The sequence below is a fragment of the Macaca fascicularis genome, chromosome 3, assembly GCF_037993035.2.
Source record: "Macaca fascicularis isolate 582-1 chromosome 3, T2T-MFA8v1.1".
Lineage (NCBI taxonomy): Eukaryota > Metazoa > Chordata > Mammalia > Primates > Cercopithecidae > Macaca > Macaca fascicularis.
In genome coordinates this window covers 52,137,268-52,165,226 of record NC_088377.1, presented here as the reverse complement: position 1 = coordinate 52,165,226, position 27,959 = coordinate 52,137,268, and the positions used below count along the sequence as shown (strand labels likewise).

The 27,959-nt window shown below is 47.9% G+C and overlaps 1 protein-coding gene across 1 annotated transcript; it reads right to left on the bottom strand.

The window, feature by feature from the left end:
* Nucleotides 1-26,471, bottom strand: POM121C (POM121 transmembrane nucleoporin C). The gene is made up of 13 exons (XM_005549354.5): nt 25,867-26,471; nt 25,155-25,370; nt 24,669-24,830; nt 23,168-23,248; nt 21,529-21,700; nt 10,013-10,104; nt 9,290-9,363; nt 8,730-8,851; nt 8,187-8,289; nt 7,696-7,872; nt 5,151-6,845; nt 2,627-2,749; nt 1-2,198 (listed from the first exon to the last, which is right to left on the bottom strand). Exons 1-13 carry the CDS (start codon nt 26,433-26,435, stop codon nt 2,101-2,103), a joined length of 3,684 nt encoding a protein of 1,227 aa, XP_005549411.3. The 5' UTR covers nt 26,436-26,471; the 3' UTR covers nt 1-2,100.
* Nucleotides 26,472-27,959: the final 1,488 nt, after the last annotated feature.

The following is a 27,959-nucleotide window of genomic DNA, read 5'->3' as shown; positions in this document are numbered from 1 at the left end:
TATGGTAGATCACAGTTTTTTATTCTTAATGACATAAGCAGGAGAAAAATCTCACATTCATACTAAAAATTCCAACTAGACTCAACAGGAATGAAGTCTCTACTTGTAATGGAAAGTCCCAGCCTCCCGCTTCTGTCCAGTGCGCGTACTGTACACATCCACACTCACACTCACTCAAGGGTTCCCGGACCGGCTGTCCTGCCTGCGGAACTGAGGTAAACTAGCTCAGGTACTGACACTAGGAGGGTCTACCTTACATAAGGTACAGGTAGAAGCTTGATTTCTAGGCCCAGGCCCGGGCCCACCCCGACCCTCCAATCCTAACAGGTATTTAGGCTTGAGGTTCACTCCCTCCTCAGCTGCACACACCGCCGGGTATGAACAAGGATCAGAGCTGTTCTGAGGGGTGGGAAGGAGCAGCCCCGCCACCGAACACTCACCCTCAGTCACAACGGGGAGGGGGCACCGGTTACATCTACATCACATTATTTATAAAATAAGAATTACATTTTATATAACGTGGCCAGAAGGAGCTCTAGTCCCCCAGGAAAGCTGCCCGGGACAGCATTTGAGCCTCCTCTTTGCACAGGCATAACTTAACTATACAGCTAATTCCTAGTCAATAGCATTTATACTTAACCACCTCAATGAACCAAGCTTGAAGGAATTTAAAAGGCAATTTAGCTTAAATACAAAAATAAATTTTTGTTAAAAAATGTTTAAATATTTTTTTCTTTTAATTTAGACACACGCATTCATACTTCTCCCAAAGAGGTTGGGCATGGCAGCAAGGCTCTTGGGCCTGGGGTATGTGGTTTCAGAAGGAAAGGAAAGGAAAGGATGGGCTGCGGAGGAGGACCCTGTTTGGGAAAAACAGGATTTTAAAAATATGGTTCATTAATTTAGGTTTTCTAACATCTGCTTTGGGTGATGTAGCCTCCAGTGAGGTCAGGTAAGTGGGACAGAAGCAGCAGAGGGAAGAAGGGTCTTTGCTTCCCCGGGGCCCCATCCTCCCGGGCTGCCAGCCCTTGAAGTCAGAACACCATTGGAAAATTCAGGAGTCGGCACTTGTAGCCGTCAAGTGGTGCTACTTTCCACATTCAATTAGCGAGGCCCCAGAAAACTTGAAACAGGAAGTCCGGCACTACCAACATGCCGCCACTCATACAACTCAATTCTTCCTCCAAACTCGATTCAAAGAGCAATACACAGAGTGTCAGACAAAGGAACACAGGACAAGGCTTGAAACATACAATCCTGGAGAGGCAGACGAGGGCCCAATGGGGCCAAAGGGTGGCTGGGCGAGGAGGCAGCTGAAGCAGCGGTGGGCATCCTGCCTGCTCCAAGAGCTTCTCCCTCCTGGAGCGAGGTATCTCACCCCTGGCTCTGCCAGGCTAACAGTCTTGAGCCACCAAGCTTTGAGGGGCCAAACTGGCAGAGGGTTGGAGATGAAACATTGATTCAGGCTTGGCAGGAAGAAAACGGCAGGAGCAGCACCCACTGGGGTCTCCAAGGCAAAGCTAGATTCAAGGGCATTTAAAAAGGAATCAATCCTGCAAGGAACCGGTGAGGGACACAGCAGCAAGAAATGGGGAAACAGAGTCCCCAGAAGGGACCAAAGGAAGAGAACCGCTTCTCACAGCCAAGCCAAGCAAGGTCAAGCCTTAGGGATAACCCATTTCCCAAATCCCATCAGGTGCACACCAGCGATCCAGGCGGGCTGGACCCTGCACCCTCCAGCCACGGCGGCTCTTGGGGAAAGGTGGAAGGGGCGCCTGTCTAAGGGCGTGCTAAGCGGGAGTCAGGGCAGCGGACGCTATGTACAGGTGTTTCCTTAGTTCTCCAGCCTCCCCAGTGGAACTGTTCAAGTAGAGGTCCCGGGCTTTGGCCCTCCGCATCCTGCTTCCCCATCCCTGAGGCTTGTGCTTCCTCTAGGAGAAGGGAAAGGGCCCCAGGGCTGCCACTACCCCCTGGCGGCTGAAGCCAGAGATCCGGGGTAGGTTTACTTTATGCAACTCGAAGGGTCAAAGGCTCTTCCCAGCAGGTGCCAAGGTCCAGATTAAGGGAAGGGGTGGGGGAAACAGGGACAGGGGACAAAGGCTATTTTTTGCGGTTGTGCTGCCTTCGGGCCTGCAGTCGCTGTCGAGCCCCTGGGGTCTTGGATCCCGCACCAATGGAAAATGAAGGGGCCGCCGATCCTGGAAAGATTCAACAAGACCTCATCAGGGCAGCTGCTACCTGAGACCCCGGCCCTGGGGGCCCCAATCTCTGGAAGGCTAGGCCAGTAACAAACACAGGGTGCCTCAACAGGGCTTTCCCCGCTGCATCACAAACACTGTACGGGAGGAGCCTCCTGAAATGCAAACTCCCAGAGAGTCTCAGAGCAAGGCCCACGAATCTATTTTTGCCTGGCTTCCCATGGGACGGCAAAGTTCCGCCCTGGATGGCTCCTCTCTGATCTCTGCCATCCAACTCCCATCCCTGGGCTGTGCTGGACTCCTAACCCGAATTGTCTTTCCTGTGCTGGACCTGATCTTCACCGGGCCTCAGAGGGCCAGGAGCCTGCCACCCCACCCAAACCCTCCTCAGACAGAGGAGCAGGGCCATAGGGCAGCTTGCTGCTTACCAAACGGTCCAATGCCAACAAAGCCTTGGGCAGGTGTTGAGGATGCCCCAAAGGAGAGGCTGCTGCCTGATGTGCCCACTCCAGGCGCAGGGGTGTTCTGACCAAAGGTGGGAGTGGCGGTGCCTGGAGTGAAGAGAACAGAGAGCTGCAGAGAGCTGGCCAGTGAGCAGAGGGCGGAGGCAGGCGAGGAACCGGGCAGGAGCCTGCACTCTGCAGGGCACCTCCCACAAGGCCCTCAGCCCCATTCCTGCTCCTTGGGCACTCCTTCATCAGCAACTGAGCCAGACAACCGAGTCTTCATGCTGGGTGCCCCAGCTCAGCCTGCTCCTCCCACCTGCTAATGGCCCTGCCATGGCAGAGAAAAAGCCCTCCTGCCCCGCAGCCGCCTCGTGGGCCTCTGGACCACCGCTGTAGAGGGGAGGACTCTGGGGCCCCCGCCTCCTAGTGTACCCGGGTTGGCCACCTCCTCTCTTCAGGCCTTTTCCCCCAGCCACTGTCTCCTCTCCTGTGAAGCCTGCTCTGTCCACCCCTCATCTTTTGTGATGCCCCCTGGTGCCCTCCCCTCCCTGGCCTTGCCCTGACTGGCTCTGGCTGCCTGCCTGATGCCCTCTCTGGCAGCCCCTGCTCTCAGGGCTTGGCCTCCGGCCCGGGCAAGGGGAGGCTCCCTGTGCTCCCACGCTGCTTCCACACAGTTTCTCTTCCTTCCCTAAATACCGTAACTCAAGTTTAAATCATCACTTTATTCTAATCCGCCGTGTCCTTGTGTCACCTGTCAAATGCCAGGTCACTCCCCGATTCACAGAGGACCCTTGGCTCACTGGCCTCCTCCCCATCACCACTTGTGGTGACCTCGCCCTGTGAGGCTGACTGATAGTCCTCTTAGCCCCTCGACCTTGCCACCCCCATGACCTCCTCTCCCTGACCCCTGCCACCATTCCTGTGGTCACACTGTCACCCAACTGCTCTGGCTCCTAAATCTCCTGCAGGCACCACCCCTCCTGCATCTGACTTCACCTGCTCTGCACTCCTGCACCCGCTGAGCCGCACTGGGGTACTGACCCGCTGCCCCTCCTGCTTTGCTTGCTGGGGTCTCCAGGCAGGGTGGCACCAGCTGTCCACTGACCTTAGGTCTACACCCACAGTGTTGCTGGGAAACACACACACCATGCTAACTGGCCTCACTTTAACTTCACAATCACCATTTTCCAGCCCACAAACTGCTGGAAAGTGATTACACTTTTTAATATGATGTTCCTTTCCCCCACTGTCCAAAATGACTTTCAAAAGGCCCCCCCCTTTTTTTTTTTTTTTGAGACAGAGTCTGTCGCCCAGGCTGGAGTGCAGTGGCGAGATCTTGGCTCACGGCAAGCTCCGCCTCCCGGGTTCACACGGCAAGCTCTGCCTCCCGGGTTCACGCCATTCTCCTGCCTCAGCCTCCCGAGTAGCTGGGACTACAGGCGCCCGCCACCACGCCTGGCTAATTTTTTGTATTTTTAGTAGAGACAGGGTTTCACCGTGTTAGCCAGGATGGTCTCGATCTCCTGACCTTGTGATCCGCCCGCCTCGGCCTCCCAAAGTGCTAGGATTACAGGCGTGAGCCACCGCGCCCGGCCAAAAGGCCCCTTTTTTATACACTTTATCCCGACCCTCTCCCAGATTTTCTCTGCTACTTCACAAAGAAAACAGAACCCATGAGGTCTACATTCATCTTCCACACAGGAGGAACCATCACTGCATCCTTCTGCCTGATTCTGCAATGGTTTTCCTGAACACTTAAGACCCCAACACCCAGCCCTGGCCACAAACAATCCTCTTGGCCTCCTTCCACACCACTGCCTCTGCTTTTCACCCTCCTGCCACGCTTGCCTTTGCTCTGCTCTTGAACATACCAAACATATTTCTGCCTCTGGGCCTTTGCATGCACCATCCTGTGCCTGAAAAGCATGTCCACTTGTGCTGTGCCCACCCCCACCCCACCCTCACACTCAGCTTACTTTGTTTTTTGAGACAGCCTTGCTGTCACCCAGGCTGGAGTACAGTGACATGATCTTGGCTCACTGCAACCTCCACCTTCTGGGTTCAAACCATTCTTGTGCCTCAGCCTCCCGAGTAGCCAGGATTACAGGTGGGTACCACCACACCTGGCTAATTTTTTGGTATTTTTAGTAAAGACAGGGTTTCGCCAAGTTGCCCAGGCTGGTCTTGAACTGCTGGCCTCAAAAGATCCACCCTCCTTGGCCTCCCCCAAAATGTTGGGATTACAAGCATGAGCCACTACACCCAACCCTCAGCTTACAATTGTTAATTACTCAGAAGGGCCTTCTTTGACCAGCTAAATCCACAACAGCTCCTCCAGTCCTTATTACATGTTAGCAAAACATGTATCATGCCCTGTCATTTCATTTAGTTCTATACTCAATGCCTGTCTCTTTACTGCCACATCATGAGCTCCCTGAGAAGGCAGGCTGCGCAGGCACAGCTCTTCAGTGTCCGGCCTGCAGCCCAAGTCCACACCCCTCCTTACCTCCAAACACAGGTTTGCTCTCAGGCGTGCTGCCCACGTTGAAGGCAAACGGTGTACTCTGGCTGGTGGTGCCCAGGGCGTTCTGACCTAAGCCCCCTGCGAAGGGGGTGGAGGTGGCTGTGGTCCCACTCTGTCCCGCTCCGAAGCTAAAAGCCCCAGAGGTGGTGCTGGAGCCTGGGGTGGCCACGTTGATCCCAAAGCTCCCACTGCCAGCAGGGGCCGCCGAACCCCCAAATGTGAAGGGTGATGGTGTTGTGCTGCCGAACACCGAGCTGCTGCTCCCGCTGCTGGCGGTCTGCGTGGTGGCTCCAAAGCCAGAGCTGGTGGCTGCACCGAAGGAGAAGACAGCAGTGGAGCTGCCAAAAGCGGGCTGTGAGCTGGCGGGAGTGCCGAAGGCCGAAGTCGTGGCTTTCAACCCAAATGCTGAGTGCGTGGCACCACCAAAGGTAGGATGGATGGGTGTAGGCACGTGCGCAGGCACGATCTTGATCGTGGACGCAGGTGCAGGTGTGGGTGCAGCAGCTGGGGCTGGGGCTGCGGAGTTTCCAAAAGTGAAAGAGCTGCCAAAGCTGGGGGCAAGGGCCGGCTTGGCGGGCCCCGGCGGCTGCCCCTCAGCGGCCCCAAATGCAGGCTGGGGGTTGGCTCCTGGATATGATGGGAGTGGGGACTTGGCGCTTGAGCCAAAGGGAATGTTGAATGTGGGGGTGCTTGTGTTACTGAACGTCAGAGTGGGCTGGCTGCTGGTGGCCGGGGCGGAAGTGGTAAGGGTGCTGCCGAAAGCACTAAAGCCGGAAGCGCTGCTGCTGGTGGCCGTTGGCACGGCAGTGGGCAGGGACTGGCTAAAGGTGGTGACTGTGGTGGTTGTGGGCAGGGCAGGAGGTTTGCCAAACTGGAATATGGAGCCCATGGCCGGGGTGAAGCTGGCAGCAGAGGCCTGGGGCGCCCCGAAGAGGAAAGGCTGTGAGGTGGCAGTGGCGGTGCTGGTCGTGGTGCTCACACTGCTGCTGCTCACACTGTTTACGCCAAAGCCAAATGCAGGCTTCACAGCAGAGTCTGCGGATGGACTGGCGGTGGTGACGGGAGCCACGGCAGAGGTGGCGGTGGCCAGGCCAGTGAAGAGCGGGGCAGTTGTGGTGGGAGCAGTGGTGGGAATAGTTGTCTGCTTGAAGAAGGGAGCAGACAAGGGCAAAGATGCAGGTGGCCCCATGCTGCTAAAGACAGGCTGGAAGGTTGGGGCTGTGGTGCTGGTGGTTGTGGGGAGGGAGGAGCTGGAGGGCGCTGTGGCTGTGACTGAAGGGCCAGGCGGTGTGGGGCCTTCCTTCTCACTCTTGGGTGGGGCCATGAAAATGGGCTTGAACATGGGAGATGCTGAAGACGCGGCAGGGGCGGGAGGGCTGGAAGGTGAGGTGCTCTGTGTTCCAAACAGGAAGCTTTGCTTGGGGGCGGGGGACGGGGCAGATGTGGCTTGGGGTTTGGCAGCCGTCTCTCCCTGAAGGGTTGGAGGTGACTTGGTGTCAGTGGCTGGTACTGTGGATGGAGCAGGGATCAGCCCCAGCAAAGTGGTCGGGGGTTTGGAGTCTAAGGAGGGGCTGGGGAGGGGCCCTGGCAGCCCTGACTGTGGTAAGCCCAGAGCGGGCAGGAGGCTGGGCGTCTTTGGAGGCGAGGGGGCCTCAGTGGTTGCTGCTCCAGCAGATTCTGGAAGAAGAATAGAAAATGTAAATTTGGAATAAATACTTCGAAGGTGATGGTATTCAGTATTTCAGTATCCTCCCCACGCCTACCACAGAGCCTGGGATCCAAGAGTCAGTCAAAAAACTCAGCTAAGTCTACACTACAGGCCTGTACAGTAAATCAAGGACGTGTTCATTATTTCTACCACACAGATCATCAGACAGAAGAGGATAAAATGGGGCCTAAATGGGGGCCTAATGTGTAGAGACTAAGACAATCCAATTGTCTGAACTCTGAAGTTCACGTACGAATCTAGATATACTTTATTTTTCGCCTACTAAGCTCACCTGCCAGGCGCTAAGAGCATGCAACTGTGAATGGGGAAGTCTCTGCCCTTGAGCAGGGAGGTGGAGTGTGATTCCCAGGTCACCGTCTGATAAAGAGTGTGAGTGCACAGGGCCATGAAGGCCTGGGCTGGGAACACCAGCAGCCCTCCAAGTGCTGGAGGAAAAGGAAGCAGTGCTGTTCTGGACTGGTGGTTCTGATAGGCAAGGATATCCTGACCACATCACCCACATTCACACTTCAGAGGCGCTACACCAGGAAGATCGTTCTCATCTGACAGATGAAGAAGCAGAGGCTCAGGGCAGCTATGAGCCAGGCTTCAGATCCTAAGTGTCGCAGCACCCCTTCCCTAACACTCCCTGATGCAGGCTCCGGCGCGTTAAACGTGGGCCCACTCCGGTGTGCTGAGTCAGGGTGCGTTTGGTCTGCAGAGCAATCTCCAGTGACTGACAGGCATGACGCCCTTACTCTAACCCAAGCAGGGGATGCTAATCAGAAGGCTGGATCCAAGGGCCCCACTCCAGCTCACCTGGGCAGGGTGGCAGGTTCGGGGGACTCTGCATCTTCTTCAAGCTCTCTAACAGTGGGTTGGTGCTTGGGCCTGGGAGGGAGGTGGGTGGGGAGGCAGTTGCAGCAGCAGGCAGGGTAAAGGTAAACGAAGGCTGAGTGGTAGGTGGGGTCTCAGTGACAGAGTTCGAGGCAGCGTCTAAGAAAGAAAGAAAGAAAGAAAGAAAGAAAGAAAGGTGAAGCAGTCCTGGCTTGTCTGGGACTTCTTTCCAGATGCCTGTTGGAGAGCAGGGTCTCAGCACAGCTCACGGAGGACTGCCTGCCCTCAACTGCAATGGTCACTGCTATTCCATGAAGACCAACACGGATTTCTCAGGTGAGAAAGAGCACAAGAAAACATGGAACCCTACTTGGGATTCTCCCAGAGAAACCATTTTTTCAAACACCAAAATAAAACCAAAGAAAACAAGACACCTGACACCTCTCGAGTGTGCAACGATCTGTGCTCCTTACCGCTCTTGTCCTCCAAGGCCTTGTTGAACCACTGTAATGAAGCCTTCTTCTCTAAGTCTAGGTCCTCGGCAGTGATCGAATAGCCAAGCTGGGGAGGTGGAGGCTACCAAAGAGAAAAAGAAGAAGTCAGGCCAATCAGAAAAAAAGGGAAGGCTGGGCATGGTGGCTCACGTCTGTAATCTCAGCCCTTTGGGAGGCCGAGCCAGCTGGATCACTTGAGGTCAGGAGTTTGAGGTCGACCTGGCCAACATAGTGAAACCCCATCTCTACTAAAAATACAAAAAATCAGCCAGGCGTGGTAGCGTGCGCCTGTAATCCCAGCTACTTGGGAGGCTGAGGCAGGAGAACTGCTTGAACCCAGGAGGCAGAGGTAACAGCCAAAATAGAGCCACTGCACTCCAGCCTGGGTGACAGAGTGATGCTGTATCAAAAAACAAAAACACAGAAACAAATTAGAAAAAACTAGAAGAAACTTGTCCTTAGTGTTCCTAAGACTTAGGAAAGCTAAGCCAGGAGGGCAGGAGTAGATGGACAAGACCATACCAAGGTCAGCTGTTCCCCTCGCCGAGAAGGCAGCAGCTGAATTTTCCGCTTACGCTGCCCAGAGTTGCCAGGTGTAGACTGAGAATTCGAGTTTTGTTTCTTCCTTGGGGTTGTATCTGCAACTAAAGAAAGAAATCAAGACTCGTTTGCTTCCTTCCATCTTCCAGAAATGGATGGTTTTGTCTACCCACTTCATATTTAACACTGAGTTTTCACTGGGTATCTCTGAAAAGATTCGATCTTCTTTGGTTTGGTTGCTTGGATGGTGTTTGCAAGATTAAGGCGTGCACACAAACCACTTACTGCGCCGTCATTACCAAGATTACCCAGGGGTGACTCAAACTGAGCTTACCTCCATCCAGTCGTTAATACCCATCTGTAACCTTTCTCTCTCATCAGACTATAAACTTCTGAAGGAGAAGAAATCTCTCTTTGTATCTAGCATGACTTAGACATAGTAATGCTCAAGACATTTTCCCAATAGGTATTAATCTCTATATCCTCCACAAACACCTCCACCATCAGCAGCAGCAGCCCCTCCTCCTGGCTCAGCAACCTACCCTTTTCTCCCTGGGACTCCTTGTCCGCCGCCAATGGAGTTGAGGAACTGGAATGATGACATAGCTCCTCTTCTCTGTCGGGAGAAAAGGAACAGTTTAGTCTAGAGAGACTTCTAGGCTGAAGTATTAAATAATTTCTCACACCCTCCTAACTACCAAGTGGCCAATGTCTAAAACAACTATAATTTAAGATCTCAGCATGCCAGGATAAAAAAAGTCAAAAGGAAATTCCAACAGAATGAAGGGAGGCTATTCACAGAGGCCATGGAGACAGCTTTTGTCTTAAAACAAGCACAAAACAATAATCTTCAAACCTTACTTACAACCTACCAAGTTCCTGGGAGTTCTAGACACACATGTGATCCCTGAGGGAGTGGCGTTCCAGCCAACTGCAAGCACCTAGGGGGTCAGCTAGAGTCAAGAACCTGAAGGCAACTGCCCACTGACTTGACTCTGCTCTCCACTCTGCATGGCCTCTGTGCTTGCACCCGATCCCTCATGCTGGAGTGGGAGGCGACAGTCAGAGGCCACTGGAGTCAGTATCCAAGACTGTAGGGATGACAGTGGTTCGGGTGGGTGCTGCGTTGTCCCTCTCAGGGACTTAGTTTCTTTGATTCTCCAAGTCACAGCCGCACAAAGCCTAAGAGCCCGGTTCATTTCCCACCTTTCCTCACCCCCATCTGTCCACGCAGCAAATGAAAACTGCAGGAGAATGCCGAGTACCTTATTTTCTTTGCTGGCCTCTCTGGTGTCTGGGAGCGGGATGAGGCTGGGCTAGAGAAGGGTGATGAACTGGGGCCACTTCTCTTCCAGAGCTAAAAATCAAGAGGGACATGACTGAGCCTGCTGATAACTTAGCATCTGACCTTCAACATGACAAAGTCTCTTTTTAAGTAACTAAAAAAATATTTTTTGTGGTTAAATGGTTAGTCATGCCTGTAATCCCAGCACATTGGGAGGCCAAGGTGGATCGCTTGAGTCCAGGAGTTTGAGACCAGCCTGGGTAACATAGCGAGACTCTTGTCTCTACAAAAAATCGAAAAATCAGTTGGCTGTGGTGGTTTGCATCTGTGGTCCCAACTACTCAGGAGGCTGCAGTGAGCTGAGATTGCCCCACTGCACTGCAGCCTGGGTGACAGAGCGAAACCCTGTCTCAAAAAGAAAAAAAGAAAAAAAGAAAAAAATTTGTTTGTGAAGAAAGAGCCCTGAAAAGAAAGTCAACTGCCAGTATTAATTATGAAAGCCCAAAAAAAAGAAGTCTATAAAAGTAATGGAATGTGAATAAAGGTAGAAGGGATGGACGCACTTTTTGCATGTATTAAGTGGAACGTTAGACTCAGTAATGAAGAGTCAGGACACATTCAAACCTACGCTAGACTCTCTATGGCAAGGATAGAAGTAAATTAAAGATAATCCAGTAAACTAATTTAGTCCTGCTTTCATTAAATTTTCGATTTTAATTTACTAACTTCATCTTAAAAATATGCCGTCATAGCGTTTATGACTTTTGCAACAACTAGCATTTATCATTATGTGGTGATTACCCATACATACATCTTCTACCAAGCGAGTTCTTGACAGCAAAGATGGTGTTTCCATCTCTGCTTCCTCCACAGACCAGCAGCAAAGTAGCTGGCACATAGCGGACATGGCAAATAGTCTCCGAAGTGCTGAGCCTAATTACAAAGCCACGAAACTGTCACCTCAGACCGTCTTTCCTGCTTGAAAAGCTGCTAGTGATTTCTTACCCAGTACCAGCTACGTCACATAAGTACAAACAGGAAGCCAACAATGCTTAATAAGAGTTCAAAAGGGAAAAGAGAAAGCTTCAGACAAGTGGTAAACAGTGGAACAGTTCGGTGAGGTTACCATCAGAAAGCCGGGCCTGGGAGGAGCTTGAGAAAACTGCTCACCGCAATAACAGTTGAAGTTATGCTCAAACAGCAAGAAAGGCTAGAGCACATGGTTTAAAAAACATGGGATTACAGGCATATAAAAAAGCAGAATACAAAAATTCACCAAAGTGATCCAAGGATTGAATATATAAGCAGCATTTTCAATCACTTCAGATCCCTGACACTAGCTTGCTGGTTCTCACATGACTGCTCATCAGTCACCTGTGGAACTTTTTTTTTTTTCTTTTGAGATGGAGTCTTGGTCTGTCGCCAGGCTGGAGTGCAGTGGCACGATCTCAGCTCACTGTAACCTCCACCCCCTGGTTCAAGAGATTCTCCCGCCTCAGCCTCCCGAATAGCTGGGATTACAGGAGCACGCCATCACACCCGGCTAATTTTTGTACTTTCAGTAGAGACGGGGTTTCACCATGTTGGCCAGGATGGTCTTGATCTCTTGATCTCATGATCTGCCCACCTTGGCCTCCCAACGCACTGGGATTACAGGTGTAAGCCACCACGCCTAGCCACCCGTGGAACTTTGAAAGCACACAGATGGCCAAGTGCGGTGGCTCACACCTGTAATCCTAGTACTCTGGGAGACTGAGGCAGGAGAACTGCTTGAGCCCAGGGGTTTCAGACCAGCCTGAGCAACATAGAAAGACCATATCTGTAGTTAAAGCAATAAAATTAAAACAAAAACATAAATGTTGCATTTTTCTTCACAATGTGCTCCAGACACTGAGGGATACACATCACTGAGTGAGCAAGGGTCAGAAATGCCAAAGGGGCTGGATGACGTGGCTCACACCTGTAATCCCAGCACTTCGGGAGGCTGAGGCAGGAGGATCACCTGAGGTCAGGAGTTCGAGACCAGCGTGGCAACATGGTGAAACCTTATCTCTACTAGAAATACAAAAATTAGCCAGGTATGGTGGTGCACGCCTATAATGCCAACACTTTGGGAGGCCAAGGTGAGAGGGTCACTTGAGCCCAAGAGTTTTGAGACCAGCCTAGGTAACATAGTGAGGTCTAATCTCTACCAAGAGAAAAAAAAAAAACAGAAATGCCAAAGGAGACTGTAATGATTAGCTAGGATTGGAAGACGACTGGACAACTAGTTTAACAATTAGGGGAAAAAAGTATTACTCCTCTACTTCATTGACTGTACATACACACTCATTTCAGATATAACAAGACAAGGATGTTTATTATCATGTCTATTCAACTTATCAAGTCCTAGCCAAGTGCAATAAGACATAAACAGAATAAGATTGCAGAGGAAGAGAAAAACTCATTATCATACACATAAGTGTATGATACACATTATACACACATAAGTGTATATACTAAAATCCTAAAGAAAATACAGATTTAGCAAACTTTCTGAATACAAAATCAGTTGTATTTCTACACATCAGCACAGTCAATCACATTTTGAAGGCACTATTTATAACAGCGTCAAAACCATATACCTAGGGCCAGGCGCCGTGGCTCACGCCTGTAATTCCAACACTCTGGGAGGCCAAGGCAGGACGATCACTTGAGGTCAGGAGTTTGACACTGGCCTGGCCAACAAGGTGAAACCCTGTCTCTATTAAAACTACAAAAAATAGCCAGGTGTGGTGATGCGTGCCTATAATCTCAGCTACTTGGCAGGCTGAGGCATGAGAATAACTTGAACCCAGGAGGTGGAGGCTGCAGTGAGCCGAGATTGTGCCACTGCACTGCAGCCTGGGAGACAGAGTGAGACTCCATCTCAAAAAACAAAACAAAAACCAGATACCTAGAAATAAATCTAATAAAAGAGAAGTAAAACCTCTACAGAGAATTAGAGATGATGTAAATAAATGAAGAAGGAGGGACATGGTGGCTCACGCCTACAATCCCAGCACTCAGGGAGGCAAAGGTGGGAAGATTGCTTGAGCTCAGGAGTTTGAGACCAGCCTAGGCAACATAGTGCAACCGTGTCTCTACTGTAAGTTTTTAAAAATTAGCTAGGTGTGGTGATGCATGCCTGTGCTCCCAGCTACTCAAGAGGCTGAGGCAGGAGGATGGCTTGAGCCTGGGAGCTCGAGGCAGTAGTGAGCTATGATCATGCCACTGCACTCCAGCCTGGGCCACAGAGCAAGAACGACATTCATGTTCATAGATTAGAAGTAAACAAGGTCAGTATTACAACAATGTTAATTCCATTCAAAGTAATAAGTAGATGAAAGGCAATCCCAATCAGTATCTCAGAACTCTTTTTTTTTGTGTGTGTGAAAATTGACAAGTTGATCTGAAAATTGTATGAAAAAGCAAAAGGCCAAGATACAAGACAGTCCTGAAGAGAAACGAGAAAGGGGGATGATTGACTCTATCAAGACTCAAAATATAAGGGTAGGGGTAAAACAAAGACTGGCACAAGGGGAGCTAAAAAAATAGACCAATGGAACAAAACAAGAGTCTAGAAATGGACCCACATATATACAGACACTTAGATTAGACAAAGACGGTGCTGCAGAGAAATAAGGATGGTCCTTTCAATAAATGTTGCTGAGATAAATGGGTATTTCTACAGTTTAAAAACAAAACAAAACAAAACAAAAAAAAAACACCTAATTTTGATCCCAACCTCACACCATACACAAAAATGAAGTTCAGGTGTATTATGGATTTACATATAAAAGTAATAATAAAATAATAAAGCTTTTAGAAGAGAGCATAGGAGAAAATTATCATGACCTTAGGTTAGGTAGGCAAAGATTTCCTGAATACTACACAAAATATGCTAACCACAAGGAAGCAGAATGGCAAGAGCAGGACACTTTTTGGTTGCAACACATACATGACAGAGAGCTTGTATCTAGAATATAAAGAGTGTATTCAAATCTCTAAAAGACAACAGAAAAGAGCCAAGCAGTTTGAACAGGCATCTCACAAAAGAGGCTATACAAATAGCTAACAAACAGTTGGTACTTCTACATTAGCAATCAGGGAAATGCAAATTAAAACCACAATGAAATATTACTTCACACTTACCAGAATGGCTAAAGAGACTGGCAATACCAAGTATTGATGAGGATGTGGAAAAACATAAAAATCTCATATACGGCTGGTAAGAATATAAACTGGGCTGGGCGTGGTGGCTCACGCCTGTAATCCCAGCACTTTGGGAGGCCAAGGCGGGTGGATCACCTGAGGCTGGGAGCTTGAGACCAGACTGACCAACATGGAGAAACCCCATCTCCACTAAAAATACAAAATTAGCTGGGCGTGGTGGCGCATGCCTATAATCCCAGCTACTCGCAAGGCTGAAGGCAGGAGAATCACTTGAACCCAGGAGGTGGAGGTTGCCATGAGCCGAAATCGTGCCATTGCACTCCAGCCTGGGCAACAAGAGTGAAACTCCATCTCAAAAATAAAATAAAATAAAATAAAATAAAATAAAAATAAACCGAAACACTCCCTTTAATACATTGCTTAGAGGCTGGGCACAGTGGCTCACACCTGTAATCCCAGCATTTCGGGAGGCTAAGGCAGGCAGATCACTTAAGGCCAGGAGTTTGAGACCAGCCTGACCAACATGATAAAACCCCATCTCTATTAAAAATTTAAAAATGTAGCTGGGCGTGGTGGTGCACACCTGTAATCTCAGTTACTTGGGAGGCTGAGGCATGAGAATCACTTGAACCCAAGAGGCAGATGTTGCAGTGAGTGCCAATATGGTGCCACTGCACTCCAGCCTGGGTGACAGAGTGAAACTCAAAAAAAAAAAAAAAAGAAAAGAAAGAAAGAAAGAAATGGCTGGGCATGGTGGCTCATGCCTGTAATTTCAGCACTTTGGGAGGCTGAGGCGGGTGGATCACCTGAGGTTAGGAGTTCAAGAACAGACTGACCAATATGGTGAAACCTTGTCTCTAACTAAAAATACAAAAATTTGCTGGGTGTGGTGGCATGTGCCTGTAGTCCCAGCTACTAGGGAAGCTGAGGCAGGAGAATCACTTGAACCCAGAAGGTGGAGGCTGCAGTGAGCCGAGATTGCACCACTGTACTCCAACCTGGGTGACAGAGCAAGACTCCATCTCAAAACAAAACAAAACAAAACAAAACAAAAAACACACACAAAAAACAATGGTTAGCAGTATCTACTGAAACTGAACATACACATACTTTATTGTACTAAAAGACTTAGACAATTGTTTATAGCAGTATTTATGTATAATAATCCCAAACTGGAAACCCAAATGTCCAATGGCAGAATGGATAAATTAACTGTGGTTATATGCATAGTGTGGAACAGTATATATCAATGACAATGAATTACCCACCAGTACGTGCAAGAATATGGACAAATCTCACAAGTAAAATGTTAAGTCAAACACCAAAGAATGCACGCTTTATTTGCACTCATATAAAATTCAAAAACAGGGTACACTATAAAAGGTGCTAACAGGAAGGAAAGAAGGAGCAGTGATGGGGAGTGGGCAGGAGGGAGGTTTCTGGGTGATGAAAATGTTTTATTACTTGACCTGGGTGGTGGTTACAATTTGTGTTTTTCTGTGTATTATACTCTAGTAAAAAAGGCCATCTAAAGAGTGAGGCAAATTACACGACACAAAATGCTATGCAAGATGTAATGGATAAAAGAGAAAAGAAGATGCTTTTTAAAAAGCAAATACGCGGCCGGGCGCGGTGGCTCAAGCCTGTAATAATCCCAGCACTTTGGGAGGCCGAGACGGGCGGATCACGAGTTCAGGAGATCGAGACCATCCTGGCTAACACGGTGAAACCCCGTCTCTACTAAAATACAAAAAAAATTAGCCGGGCGAGGTGGCGGGCGCCTGTACTCCCAGCTACTTGGGAGGCTGAGGCAGGAGAATGGCGTGAACCCGGGAGGCGGGGCTTGCAGTGAGCTGAGATCCGGCCACTGCACTCCAGCCTGGGCAACAGAGCCAGACTCTGTCTCAAAAAAAAAAAAAAAAAAAAAAGCAAATACGCTATGACTCTGTTATGTAGAACAGTCAAAAAATTCTGGGTATTATCTGTGTTTGCACACAGTAAGAATGTTAACAATGGGTACCTACTGGATGGAGACTCAGATTGCTGGGAGAGGAATTTTACTTTTTTACTTAAAAAAGCCAAAACCAGGAAAGGTAATACTTGCACATTACAGATTCCAACAATAAGAATGTACAGCAGGCCAGGCGCAGTGGCTCACATCTGTAATCCCTGCACTTTGGGAGGCCAAGGCAGGCGGAATCACGAGGTCAGGAGTTCGAGACCAGCATGGCCAACATGGTGAAACCCTGTCTCTACTAAAAATACAAAAAATTAGCTGGGCTTGGTGGCAGGAGCCTGTAATCCCAACTACTTGGGAGGCTGAGGCAGGGGAATTGCTTGAACCTAGGAGGCAGAGGTTGCAGTGAGCTGAGATCACACCACTGCACTCCAGCCTGGGTGACAGTGTGAGACTCCATCTCAAAAAAAAAAAAAAAAAGTACAGTAAAAAGTAAATTTCCTTTTTATCTCAATAACGATTACCAGTTTCTAATATATCCTGTAAGAATTATCTTATGCATATTAAAAGATTTTTAAAAGCCCGAATAATAGAGGATACTATACAGTTCTGAGCCTTGTTTTTATGTAATTTCTTTTTGAGATCATTCTCATGAGTACTTATTCAGTTGCCTTATTCTTTTTCATAGTTACATAGTATATTTCAACTTACAGAAACACTGTAAGTTATTCAACCAGCTCCCTGAAAAGATAACATGTACATTGTTTCCAAGCTGCTGTTATTAAAACAATGTTACATTAAATCCTTGTATCCATTTCCCAGTATGTGTGTAAGATAAATTCCTAAAGGTAAAGCTGCTTGGTCAAAGGGTATGTGTATCTCTTATCTGGACAATTCCTGCCACACAACTTGTCCTCTAGAAAGCTGTACCAACTGACCCTCCCACCAGCAAAGCGTGAGGAGCCTGTTTCTTCTAGCATTGCACTTCTATGGTTTCTACTTTACGTTCAAAACTTTGCTTCCTTTGGAATAGGTTTCTCTACTACAGGAAAAACTCTCGAATGTGAGATTTGACTGTTAGCCCTTCAGAAAAATGGGTAAAGGATATGAACTAAGATTCATGGAAACAGAACTGAAAATAATCATTCAATATACGAACAGATGATCAAACTACTCATAAGGGACAAAAATTAGATACTTTTTTTGAGATGGAGTCTCACTCTGTCATCCAGGCTGGAGGGCAGTGGCACGAGCTCGGCTCACTTGACCTCCACCTTCTGGGGTCAAGTGGTTCTCCTGCTTCAGACTTCCAAGTAGCTGAGATTACAGGACACACCACCACGCCTGGCTAAATTTTTTGTATTTTTAGTAGCGATGGGGTTTTGCCATGTTGGTCAGGCTGGTCTCAAACTCCTGATTTCAGGTGATCCACCTGCCTCGGCCTCCCAAAGTGCTGGGATTACAGGTGTGAGCCACCGTGCTCGGCTACCTTTTTTTTTTTTTTTTTTTTTGAGACAGAGTCTCACTCTGTCGCCCAGGCTGAAGTGCAGTGCTGCTATCTCTGCAACCTCTGCCTCCTAGGTTCCTGATATTCTCCTTCCTCAGCCTTCTGAGTAGTTGTGATTCCAGGCATGCGCCACCATGCCCAGCTAATTTTTATATTTTTAGTAGAGACACGATTTCACCATGTTGGCCAGGATGGTCTCGAACTCCTGACCTCAGGTGATCTGCCTTCCTCGGCCTCTCAAAGTGCTGGGATTACAGGCATGAACCTCCACGCCTGTCCTAGATACTATTTTTTACCTGTCAAATTGGTAAAAGCCCAGAGCTACAATAACCAAATCTGCTGGTGAGGCCATGGAGAAACAGTCCCTTCTCATACAACACTGAGGGGAATGCTGAGTGGTACACGCTCTGTAGGGGGATTTACCAATATCCAGCAAATTTACATGCGCATTTAACCTTAAACTTGGGAATTTGACTTCTAGGAATTTTCCAGAGGCAAAATTGCTAAAGGTGAAATGACATATGAACAAATGTATTCCTTGCAGCATTATCTGTGATAGCAGAAGACTGAAACAACCCAACCTTTGTCAACAAAGGACTAGAGTGCCTATCTAGTTGTAAGACAAAAGATGAGTTTCTGTGCACTGCTATGGAATGACCTCAACTGTATATTATGTGAAAAAGCAAGGCTCAAGTATGTATATACTGTCTACTACCTTAAATGTTAGAAAGCGGCGGTTTTCAGATACACTGATATGTGTATCGTTTAAAAAAGAACAACGAAGGATAATGAAAAAATAATAAAAATGGAGAGGAAGGAAAAATGCAGAGTGGAAAGGGATGGAAATTGAATTTTTTTTTTTTTTTTTTTTTTGAGACGGAGTCTCACGCTGTTGCCCAGGCTGGAGTGCAGTGGCGCGATCTCGGCTCACTGCAAGCTCCGCCTCCCGGGTTCCCGCCATTCTCCTGCCTCAGCCTCCTGAGTAGCTGGGACTACAGGCACCCGCCACCACGCCCGGCTAATTTTTTGTATTTTTAGTAGAGACGGGGTTTCACTGTGGTCTCGATCTCCTGACCTTGTGATCCGCCCGCCTCGGCCTCCCAAAGTGCTGGGATTACAGGCTTGAGCCACCGCGCCCGGCCGGAAATTGAATTTTTGAGTTTATCTTATTTTAGTGTATGTTTTTTTGAAACAAGTATTTTACATAATTTAAAACAGAACTATTTCAAAAAGGAAAACATAGAAATCCCTGTAACTTTCAAACATACTGAACAAATGAACCTCACTGTATATAAAGTTGGTGTACCAAAGAACAATTAACATTACTTTAAAACACGATATATTGATTCCATGTCCCTAGGATTCACAGAGGGATATAAAGACAAAATGAATCACAAACAATTCTTTTTTTTTTTTTTTTTTTTTTTTTGAGACGGAGTCTCGGTCTGTCGCCCAGGCTGGAGTGCAGTGGCCGGATCTCAGCTCACTGCAAGCTCCGCCTCCCGGGTTCACGCCATTCTCCTGCCTCAGCCTCCCGAGTAGCTGGGACTACAGGCGCCCGCCGCCTCGCCCGGCTAGTTTTTTGTATTTTTTAGTAGAGACGGGGTTTCACTGGGTTATCCAGGATGGTCTCGATCTCCTGACCTCGTGATCCGCCGGTCTCGGCCTCCCAAAGTGCTGGGATTACAGGCTTGAGCCACCGCGCCCGGCCCACAAACAATTCTTAAACTGACTACAGCAGTCTTAATAATGACAGTGTTAATAATGACACTGATACCGTTATTTGGAAATTGCATGGGCCAGGTGTGGTGGCTCACACCTGTAATCTCAGCACTTTGGGAGGCCAAGGCAGGTGGATCACCTGAGGTCACGAGTTCGAGACCAGCCTGGCCAACATGGTGAAACATCATCTCTACTAAAAATACAAAAATTGTTGTCCGGGCATGGTGATGGTGCCTGTAGTCTCAGCTACTTGGGAGGCAGAGGCAGGAGAATCGCTTGAACTCAGGAAGCGGAGATTGCAGTGAGCCCAGATTGTACCACTGCACTCCAACCTGGGTGACAGAATAAGACTCCGTCTCAAAAAAAAAAAAAAAATTGCGTGTACTAGGATCAAAGTAACTATAAACCGACATTTTCAGTGTAATACATAAAAATATAAAACCAATTACATAGAAAATCCTGCCATCATAAATATGAATTTGGAATATTATGAGTTAATTCTTTACATTTCTCTTTCTAGAGGATCTATCTTCTCTCTCCTAAACCTTAAGACTGTAGTCTCTACAGTTCTACATGGAAGAAACCAAAACTTTTTGAAGAAACAGTCAACTTCAGTATAGGCTAAAAAAGGACTTTGGGAAGGTGGGCAAAAAGCAATGAAGCTATCTGTCAAAGATGGCTGGGGTCAAAACGAAGGACATAGGAGCCAGTTTGGCTTCCACAGGCCAAAGCTGGAGAAGTTTGCATATCAAAAATAATAACTAGATATTACATAATATTAAGGCTAATAATTTAAGAGGGATAATGATATTACGGTTATTAATGTTCATTTATATGACTGTCAGAGCCTTCTGGGCTGATGAACTCGTCTCAAAATTTTCCTCCTCTCAAAAACATTTCTCCGTACATGCTTTACATCTTTTTGTCTGGCTGCTGCATACTGGGTACCCACTTATTAACAACCACTGTAATAGGTGCTTTTTAAATATTACCCTCAATCATTGCAACAGCACTTCAGAGATAAGAAAAAGAGATGTTATGTGATTTGTCTGCCCCAGACCTTATAGCTACTAGATGTCAGAGCCAAGCATTTTTTTTTTCCTTTTCTTTGAGACACAGTCTTGCTCTGTTGCACAGGCTAGTCTTGAACTCCTGGGCTCAAGAGGTTCTCCCACCTTGACCTCCCAAAGTTATGGGATTACAGGCACGAGCCACCCCACCCAGCCTCAGAGGCAAGATTAGAACCTAAGTCTGTGCAGCAGCAAAGCCTGCTCTGTTCCCTATACTGTGCGATAATCCCTTTTCCAAAAAATCATGACCACTTCTTTAAAAACCCTGCACTCAATTCTAAATGCCTACAGGATAAATCTCTTTTATGACCCAATACCACTTGGACTCAGTGTACCTTTCGAATCACCTTCCGTCCATTTATCTACATCATAGCTCTGTCTTGAATCAGCTCGCACACATGCACTGCTTTACATTCCAGGCTTTCTACTCCATTCCACTGGCCTATATTGATCACTCAATGATCTGTATTTTTTTTTTTTTTTGAGACGGAGTCTCGCTTTGTCACCCAGGCTGGAGGGCAGTGGCGCGATCTCGCCTCACTGCAAACTCCACCTCCCGGGTTCATGCCATTCTCCTGCCTCAGCTTCCCGAGTAGCTGGGACTACAGGCGCCTCCCACCACGCCCAGCTAATTTTTTGTACTTTTAGTAGAGACGGGGTTTCACCATGTTAGCCAGGATGATCTCTATCTCCTGACCTTGTGATCCGCCTGCCTCGGCCTCCCAAAGTGCTGGGATTATAGGCGTGAGCCACTGCACCCGGCCTTTATCTGTATTTTCTATTAGCTTAGAGACAATTCTAATGTCTGACAGATAGAAGGTGATTAGCAAACCTTTGTTAATCAATTACTTTATTTAAAAAAATTTCTTTAAAAATTACTTTGTACAGACAAGGTCTCACTATATTGCCCAGGCTGGTTTTGAACTCCTGGGCTCAAGCAATCCTCCCGCTTTGGCCTTCCAAAGTGCTGGGATGACAGGGCTAAGCTACCACATCGGGAATGCTGGGAATTCATGTCCCCCACATTACAAGAGCTGTACTTGTACCTGTGAGATGCCTCGAGTGGAGCTGTAGGAACTGGTAATGGCATTGCGGCTGGAGCTAGGGATGCCACTTGTGTAAGCGCTTGTCAAGGAGCTCATAGAAGAGCTTCGGGATCTCTTATTCAAGTGGTCATCTGAGCTCTGAGAATTGAGGCCTCTCTTCAGAGACCCAGGCCTGATAAAAAGGAAGAAGACAGATGCTTTATTGAAGGCAACATTCTTTTATGGTTTCATCCACGGTCATAACATCTTTCTTAATAAACATGAAGGGAAGAGAATAATGCTTTTAATTTTTACTGTTAACAATCTGGCCAAATCTATCTGACAAAGTCAGTAAGAAAAGCCAAATATTTAAAACTTAAATGTATGATTCCATGTATAGAATATTCTGGAAAATGCATACCTATCTACAGTGACAGAAGGCAGATCAGTGGATGCCTGGGGACAGGGGTGGAATTGAAGTGAGGGATTACAGGCATGTGGGAACTTTTGGAGGTGATGGATGTTCATTATCTTACTGGTGGGATGGTTCCACAGGTGAATGCGTGTCAAAATGTCACATGCTTTAAACAAGTAGTTTATTGTATGTCAATTATACCTCAACAAAGCTGTTTAAAAAAATCAGAATTAAGAGGAACCCATCATTTTTCTAAACCTCCAACTGAAACAGAAATCTCCTATGCATCTTTCCTGTAGGACAGATATCCAACCTGTTACAATATAGACAACTCTCTCCTAGAGTGACCCACGTCAACCATGAACCAGTTTACTCTCACAGTGGATTATGATGTATTTCCTCTAACTTTCACCCACGGATCCTATTTGAAGTCAAACAGAGCAAGTTATTTTGCTTCTTTCAAGGGACAGTCCTTTGGTTTTTAGGGCCCATTATCCTTCCGTCACTTATTTCCTTATTCCCCCCGAGATTTTTCTGCTCTGGGCTAACACGTCCATAACTCCAAAACCCCATCATCCACCACCCCCACTTTGGGCTGTTGAAAATCTCCTTAACATTTTCGTTGCTTCACTGGGAATGAATTTCCGTTTGTGTACATCCTCCCTTACAGTGCAGTACACTGATCTGACCACAGTGCTCCACGGACAGTGAGCAGAACTACAGAAGGCAGGAATACCATCTACCTGCCTCATTCTAGTCTTTCTTCTAAGAGCACAGACCAGGAGCACATTAGTTTTCCTGGTGGCCACATCACACTGCTGACTCAGATGAGGCATCTAAGTTATCCTAAGTCTTTCCGCACATACTTTTGAGCCACTTTCCTTTCCATCCAATTCTTCCTCCAATTTGTTTTTAAACTGATATGTAGAAATTTAACATTTAATTTCATACTGTTTTATCCACTGCACAAACTTTGCAATCCTTCTATGTGCTTGGTTATTAAATATATTTATAAAACCTCTTAGTCTCAGCATATTTCATCCATATTAATGCAAGAACATTAAAAGGAATTAGACAGAAGGCAGTTAATTGTGGAAAGTTACTCAAAGTGTTCCTAATTTCAAAGATGTAAACCTGAACTAATTAAGCAATGCAAAAAACAAACAGGAAAATCCATAGGGCAACAGCTCTGATCATGCCTTTTTTCCAAACAGTGGTATTTCATCCAGACAGGCTCGTACGTACTTAGGCACAAAAGAAGCGGGGACTCCATTGGCCACCAGGGGCTCAAATGCTGAATGTCCACTGCCACTGCTATCATGGCGCCTGTGACAAATCAAAAAAGTCTCAATGAAATGACATGACTTTTTTTTGTCCCTTTAAAGTGTATTCTCACATTTCTGGGGCCTTATACTACTTCTATGGAGCACAGAGCCCACGCCAGACCAGTAAACGGTTGTTTAAAATCCCTAAGTTTCTGAAAGGTAAATTTTTTCTTTCCCCAGACAGAGTTTCACTCTTGTTGCCTAGGCTGGAGTGCAATAGCACAATCTGGCTCAGTGCGACAAACCTCTGCCTCCTGGGTTCAAGCAATTCTCTTGCCTCAGCCTCCAGAGTAGCTGGGACTATAGGTATGCACCACCACACCTGGCTAATTTCTTAATTTTTTGTAGAGGCGAGGTTTCACTATGTTGCCCTGACTGGTCTTGAGCTCCTGGGCTCCAGCGATCCTCCCATCTTGGCCTCTCAAAGAGTCAGGAGTACAGGTGTGTACTATCACACCCAGCCTTATAAAATGGTGTTTCCCTCAAGAGTCCCATGAGAGCAGAGATTTGTCTTGTCTACTGCTCTATCCATATCATTTGGAGTAGGGTCTCATACACAGTGGGTGCTCAATAAATGCTCAGCCACTTCAACTTCCTTTCTTTCTATACTTAGAAAACTATTTATCCCCTTTTCATTAGGTTATTCTATAAACCACGAAAGGAATTTTTTTTCCTTTTTTTTTGGAGTCTCACTCTGTCACCCCGGCTGGAGTGCAGCGGCATAGTCTCGGCTCACTGCAACCTCCGCCTCCTTGGTTCAAGCAATTCTCCTGTCTCAGCCTCCCGAGTGGCTGGGACTACAGGCGCCTGCCACCACGTCCCACTAATTTTTGTATTTTTAGTAGAGACGGGGTTTCACCATGTTGGCCAGGCTGGTCTCGAACTCCTGACCTCAGCTGATCCACCTGCCTCGACCTCTCAAGGTGCTGGGATTACAGGCGTGAGCCTCCTTGCCCCACCAGGAAATTTGTTTTAATCTCATTACTGTTAAATCTACCAAACTCTAGTTTTCATTTTTCTTTCACAAGCATTTCCTTCAGCAAAATTAAGACACTGGAACTGGTGGTTACCCAAATAACTGAACACCATAAAATTCCAATGGGAAGACTTAGAGCCTTTTATCTTGAAAATAAACTTTAACACATTTCTACAAAAGCACGAGGCGAACTAACATGGCTAATAGCTGTCAGCTTATCTCTACTACTCACGGAAAAGGTAAATTGTAACATCGATCTAACCTGTGCCTTGAAATGAACAGCATTAAAACGCTTGTTATTAGGTTCTTCCATGAAAGCCAAAGAAGGGGGCCTACAAAGGCTCACAAACTGGAGGTGGCCTCTGTATCTTTATGGGAATGTCTACATCTCATCCCATAGGAGTCCAACCGGGAAACCCGCTTACTACTCTCCTGAGTCTGTTACCTTCTTTTATTTTCCTGGCCATCAAGGAATATTTGGTCTTCTTCCTCCACTGTCCTTTTCTTCTTCTTCTCTTTGAGGGCACTCAGTACAGTCTCCTTTGCACATGGGTCTGGGGCATTACTTGATGGTGAGGACAGTGTTGAGCTGATTATCTGCTCTGGTCTATAATGAAAGACAAGATTCTAGCTGTAAGATATTTTAATTCTCACGCCATATAGCACAGATTTCAGAAACGGGAAATCAGAAGCTAACCAACAGATCAAAGTATAATTTATACACTCACAGCAGTTCCCCTTAGCAAGTAAAGCTACTTTTTCATCAAGGGCAAAAAGCGAAAAACAAAATTACTCGAATTTGGTATTTCTTATTCAAATAAGCAGCTTTGTCTTTTCTTTTTTGCGTTGTAGTCATGTTGTCATAGGAACAACTGGAGAAGAATAAAGTGGACACGAAAAGGGAGAGTATTCTTCCAACGATAATACTCACATCGCAGAACGCGAAAATCTTCTGTCGGGAGGGGCGATTCTCACAGTAACTGGGCTACACACCATCCTGGAGTTGCGAGGGGACAGCACAGCCTTCTTGTGATAACCATTCCAACACACTGTGGGAAGTACCCCCAGACAGGAATATTGGGCCTGATGGATCGGATAGCGTCTTCGAGGTGTTATTACAAACCGATTTGGTAAAGTCCCACAATCCCTGCAGAGAATGTGAGACAAATCATGGAACCAAGCATAAAAGAATGTCAAAAATTTAAACGGCTAAAAATCCACCAGTTCACACATTTTCCAAAGAACTTAAGTGTCTTCCAAAGCAACACAGAACACGGTGTTTTTATGGCAACTTTCCCCTATTCCATCTAAGGGCAGAGAGTGACAGCTGCTTAACAGCTGTCTCAACAATGGATTTCAACAATTTGAGAGGGAAAAATCTAAATGTAGACTACATCTAGACTGCACTAAAATTCAGGAAGTTTTTAAAACTGAAAAGAAGGGAATCGTTTTGGCAACACATCTCATTCCAACAGTTAGACGAGGCCAGGAGACGGCTGGCACACACCAAGGTGTTAAGGAGGGCAAAACCACACACAATCCCCTTTGGACTAGATGAAAAAGCAAATCGGATTTAAAAGTCAAGTCCTCGATTTCAAGCCAGCCGAACCACAGGATGCTCTGGGAAAATCAGCGCATCTTACCGTGGGGAAGGCCTCCCGGAGGGTCGGAGAAGAGGAGTGGGGAGAGAGGGGTAAACGTGGTGAACGCGATGCGGCTGCGGGGAGCGCGGCGCCGGGCGGGCGAGTGGGCGGCGGCCAGGCCTATCCCGCAGGTCCTGGCCCTCCGGAGCGGGGGCGGGCTGCGGCGGCCCGGGCTTGCCCAGGTAACTGCCCATGAGTAGCAGTTCGGCAGGGTCAGGTCCTTCGAGCAGGGTCCGCGGCTCTAGGAGGTTTCCGTTGGCTGTCGACTTGGCCGGAGGCGAAGCGAACAGTGTTCGCCGATGTCGCGCGTTCCGAACGAAGGAGGACAAGGGGCGCGAACCTCGGGGCTCGCGGCTCAGTCCCCACCAGGCCGCGGTAGCCCCCACGGCCAGCCAGGCCAGCGCAGCCGCAGCCGGCACGAGGTACAGTAGGAGGCCGACCAGCGACAGGCCGAGGAGCGCGGCCCCGGCTTGCCCGCCGCGGCCCCGGCCCCGGCCCCGGCCGTCCCTGACACTCGCTATGGACCGCCGCCGCTCGCCTGCTCCAGCCGCCGCAGCCGCCGGAGACATCGCGGCTCCGCGCCGCGGAGGAGACTTAAATATCCCAGCGTGCACCGCGCCGCGCGTCGCGTCATCGCGCGCCCTCTACGTCATGCGCGCGCGACTCCGGGAGACGCTACCGCCAGGCAGCGCCGGAGACCCAACTGGTTTGGAAAATGCCGCCTGCCTTCAACGCCTGTTTCTGACTCTTGAGGTTTCCCGTGTGGCTCCCAGCGCAACACCCATCCGGAGGCGATCCCGTGGAAGGATCGCGTCCAAAATAAAAGGGCCTGAGACCTATGCTTATGTAATTCCTAATCCGTGATCTTTTCTGGGGGCTGAACTCTCCTCCACCACAGCCTGTTATCAGGTACTTTTCACAAATGCTACTGGGGACTGCGAGTTTTTTTTTCCTCCCTCCATTTCTGCGTTACAAGTTGATAATGTGGGACGATTACTTACCAAATTTCACATCATGGCCCAGATATTGGGTGGATTTTGAGGCTCTGTGATCGATTTATACCTATACTAAAGTTATCGGTCTGAGAAAGATTAGTGGTTGCCTAGGGCTAGGGAGTGGGTTTGGGGGTGGGGAATAGAAAGTGACTGCTCATGGTTATAGGCTTTTTCGTAGCAGCATAAACATAGTTTAAAATTAGATTGTGGGCCGGGCGCGGTGGCTCACGCCTGTAATCCCAGCACTTTGGGAGGCCGAGGCGGGTGGATCACGAGGTCAGGAGATCGAGACCATCCTGGCTAACACGGTGAAACCCCGTCTGTACTAAAAAATAGAAAAAATTAGCCGGGCGTGGTGGCGGGCGCCTGTAGTCCCAGCTACTCGGGAGGGTGAGGCAGGAGAACGGCGTGGACCCGGGAGGCGGAGCTTGCAGTGAGCCGAGATCTCGCCACTGCACTCCAGCCTGGTCGACAGAGCAAGACTCCGTCTCAAAAAAAAAAAAAAAAATTAAAGTTATGATAAAGGGGAAGGTAGGCAGGGAAGTGCTCCTGGAGCTGAGAGGTCTGGCAGGTTCAAGGCAGATGAAGGAGCATTGTGCAGAAGTCCAGAGATGAAATTGTTCATTATCGCTGGAGATTAGGGTGTTTGGGGGGTTAGAAAAATTGGAAAGGTATAGATGCCTTTGGGGCAACTCAGAGAGATGAGAAGAAAGTGCAGTCTGGGTTCTAGATCCTCCCCAACCCAGTCCCAAAGCAATTCTGCTTCTATTTAATATACTGCGATTTCACATAGACTTAATTTGGAAAAAAAGGGGGTGGGGCGGGTGGAGGGGGGGAGCTGTGCTGCTTAAGAAAAAAATCTCAGTATCAGTAGACTAGTAGGACAAAAACCAAGCTGCCCTGGGTTGAATAGTGACTGGAAGGTGAAGAAATGGAGGCAGTGACTGCAGACTCCCTACTCAAGAAACTTGGGTAATAGGGGAAGAAGAAACATAGTATCTAGGTCAGTAGGGGATCTTTAAATTATTGTATATGGCTGGAGTTAAGTGGAGAAGCTACACAGAAAAGCCATCAGGCTACAGATGTCCTGAAACCAAG

What these genes read in the sequence shown, in the direction of transcription:
- POM121C (XM_005549354.5), bottom strand. Translation starts at nt 26,435, where the DNA reads ATGTCTCCGGCGGCTGCGGCGGCTGGAGCAGGCGAGCGGCGGCGGTCC. An exon ending in AGATTTTCGCGTTCTGCGAT is followed by an intron (nt 24,831 to 25,154) that starts GTGAGTATTATC and finishes CTTTCATTATAG; the next exon opens with ACCAGAGCAGATAATCAGCT. An exon ending in GGCCAGGAAAATAAAAGAAG is followed by an intron (nt 23,249 to 24,668) that starts GTAACAGACTCA and finishes GATTTGTCACAG; the next exon opens with GCGCCATGATAGCAGTGGCA.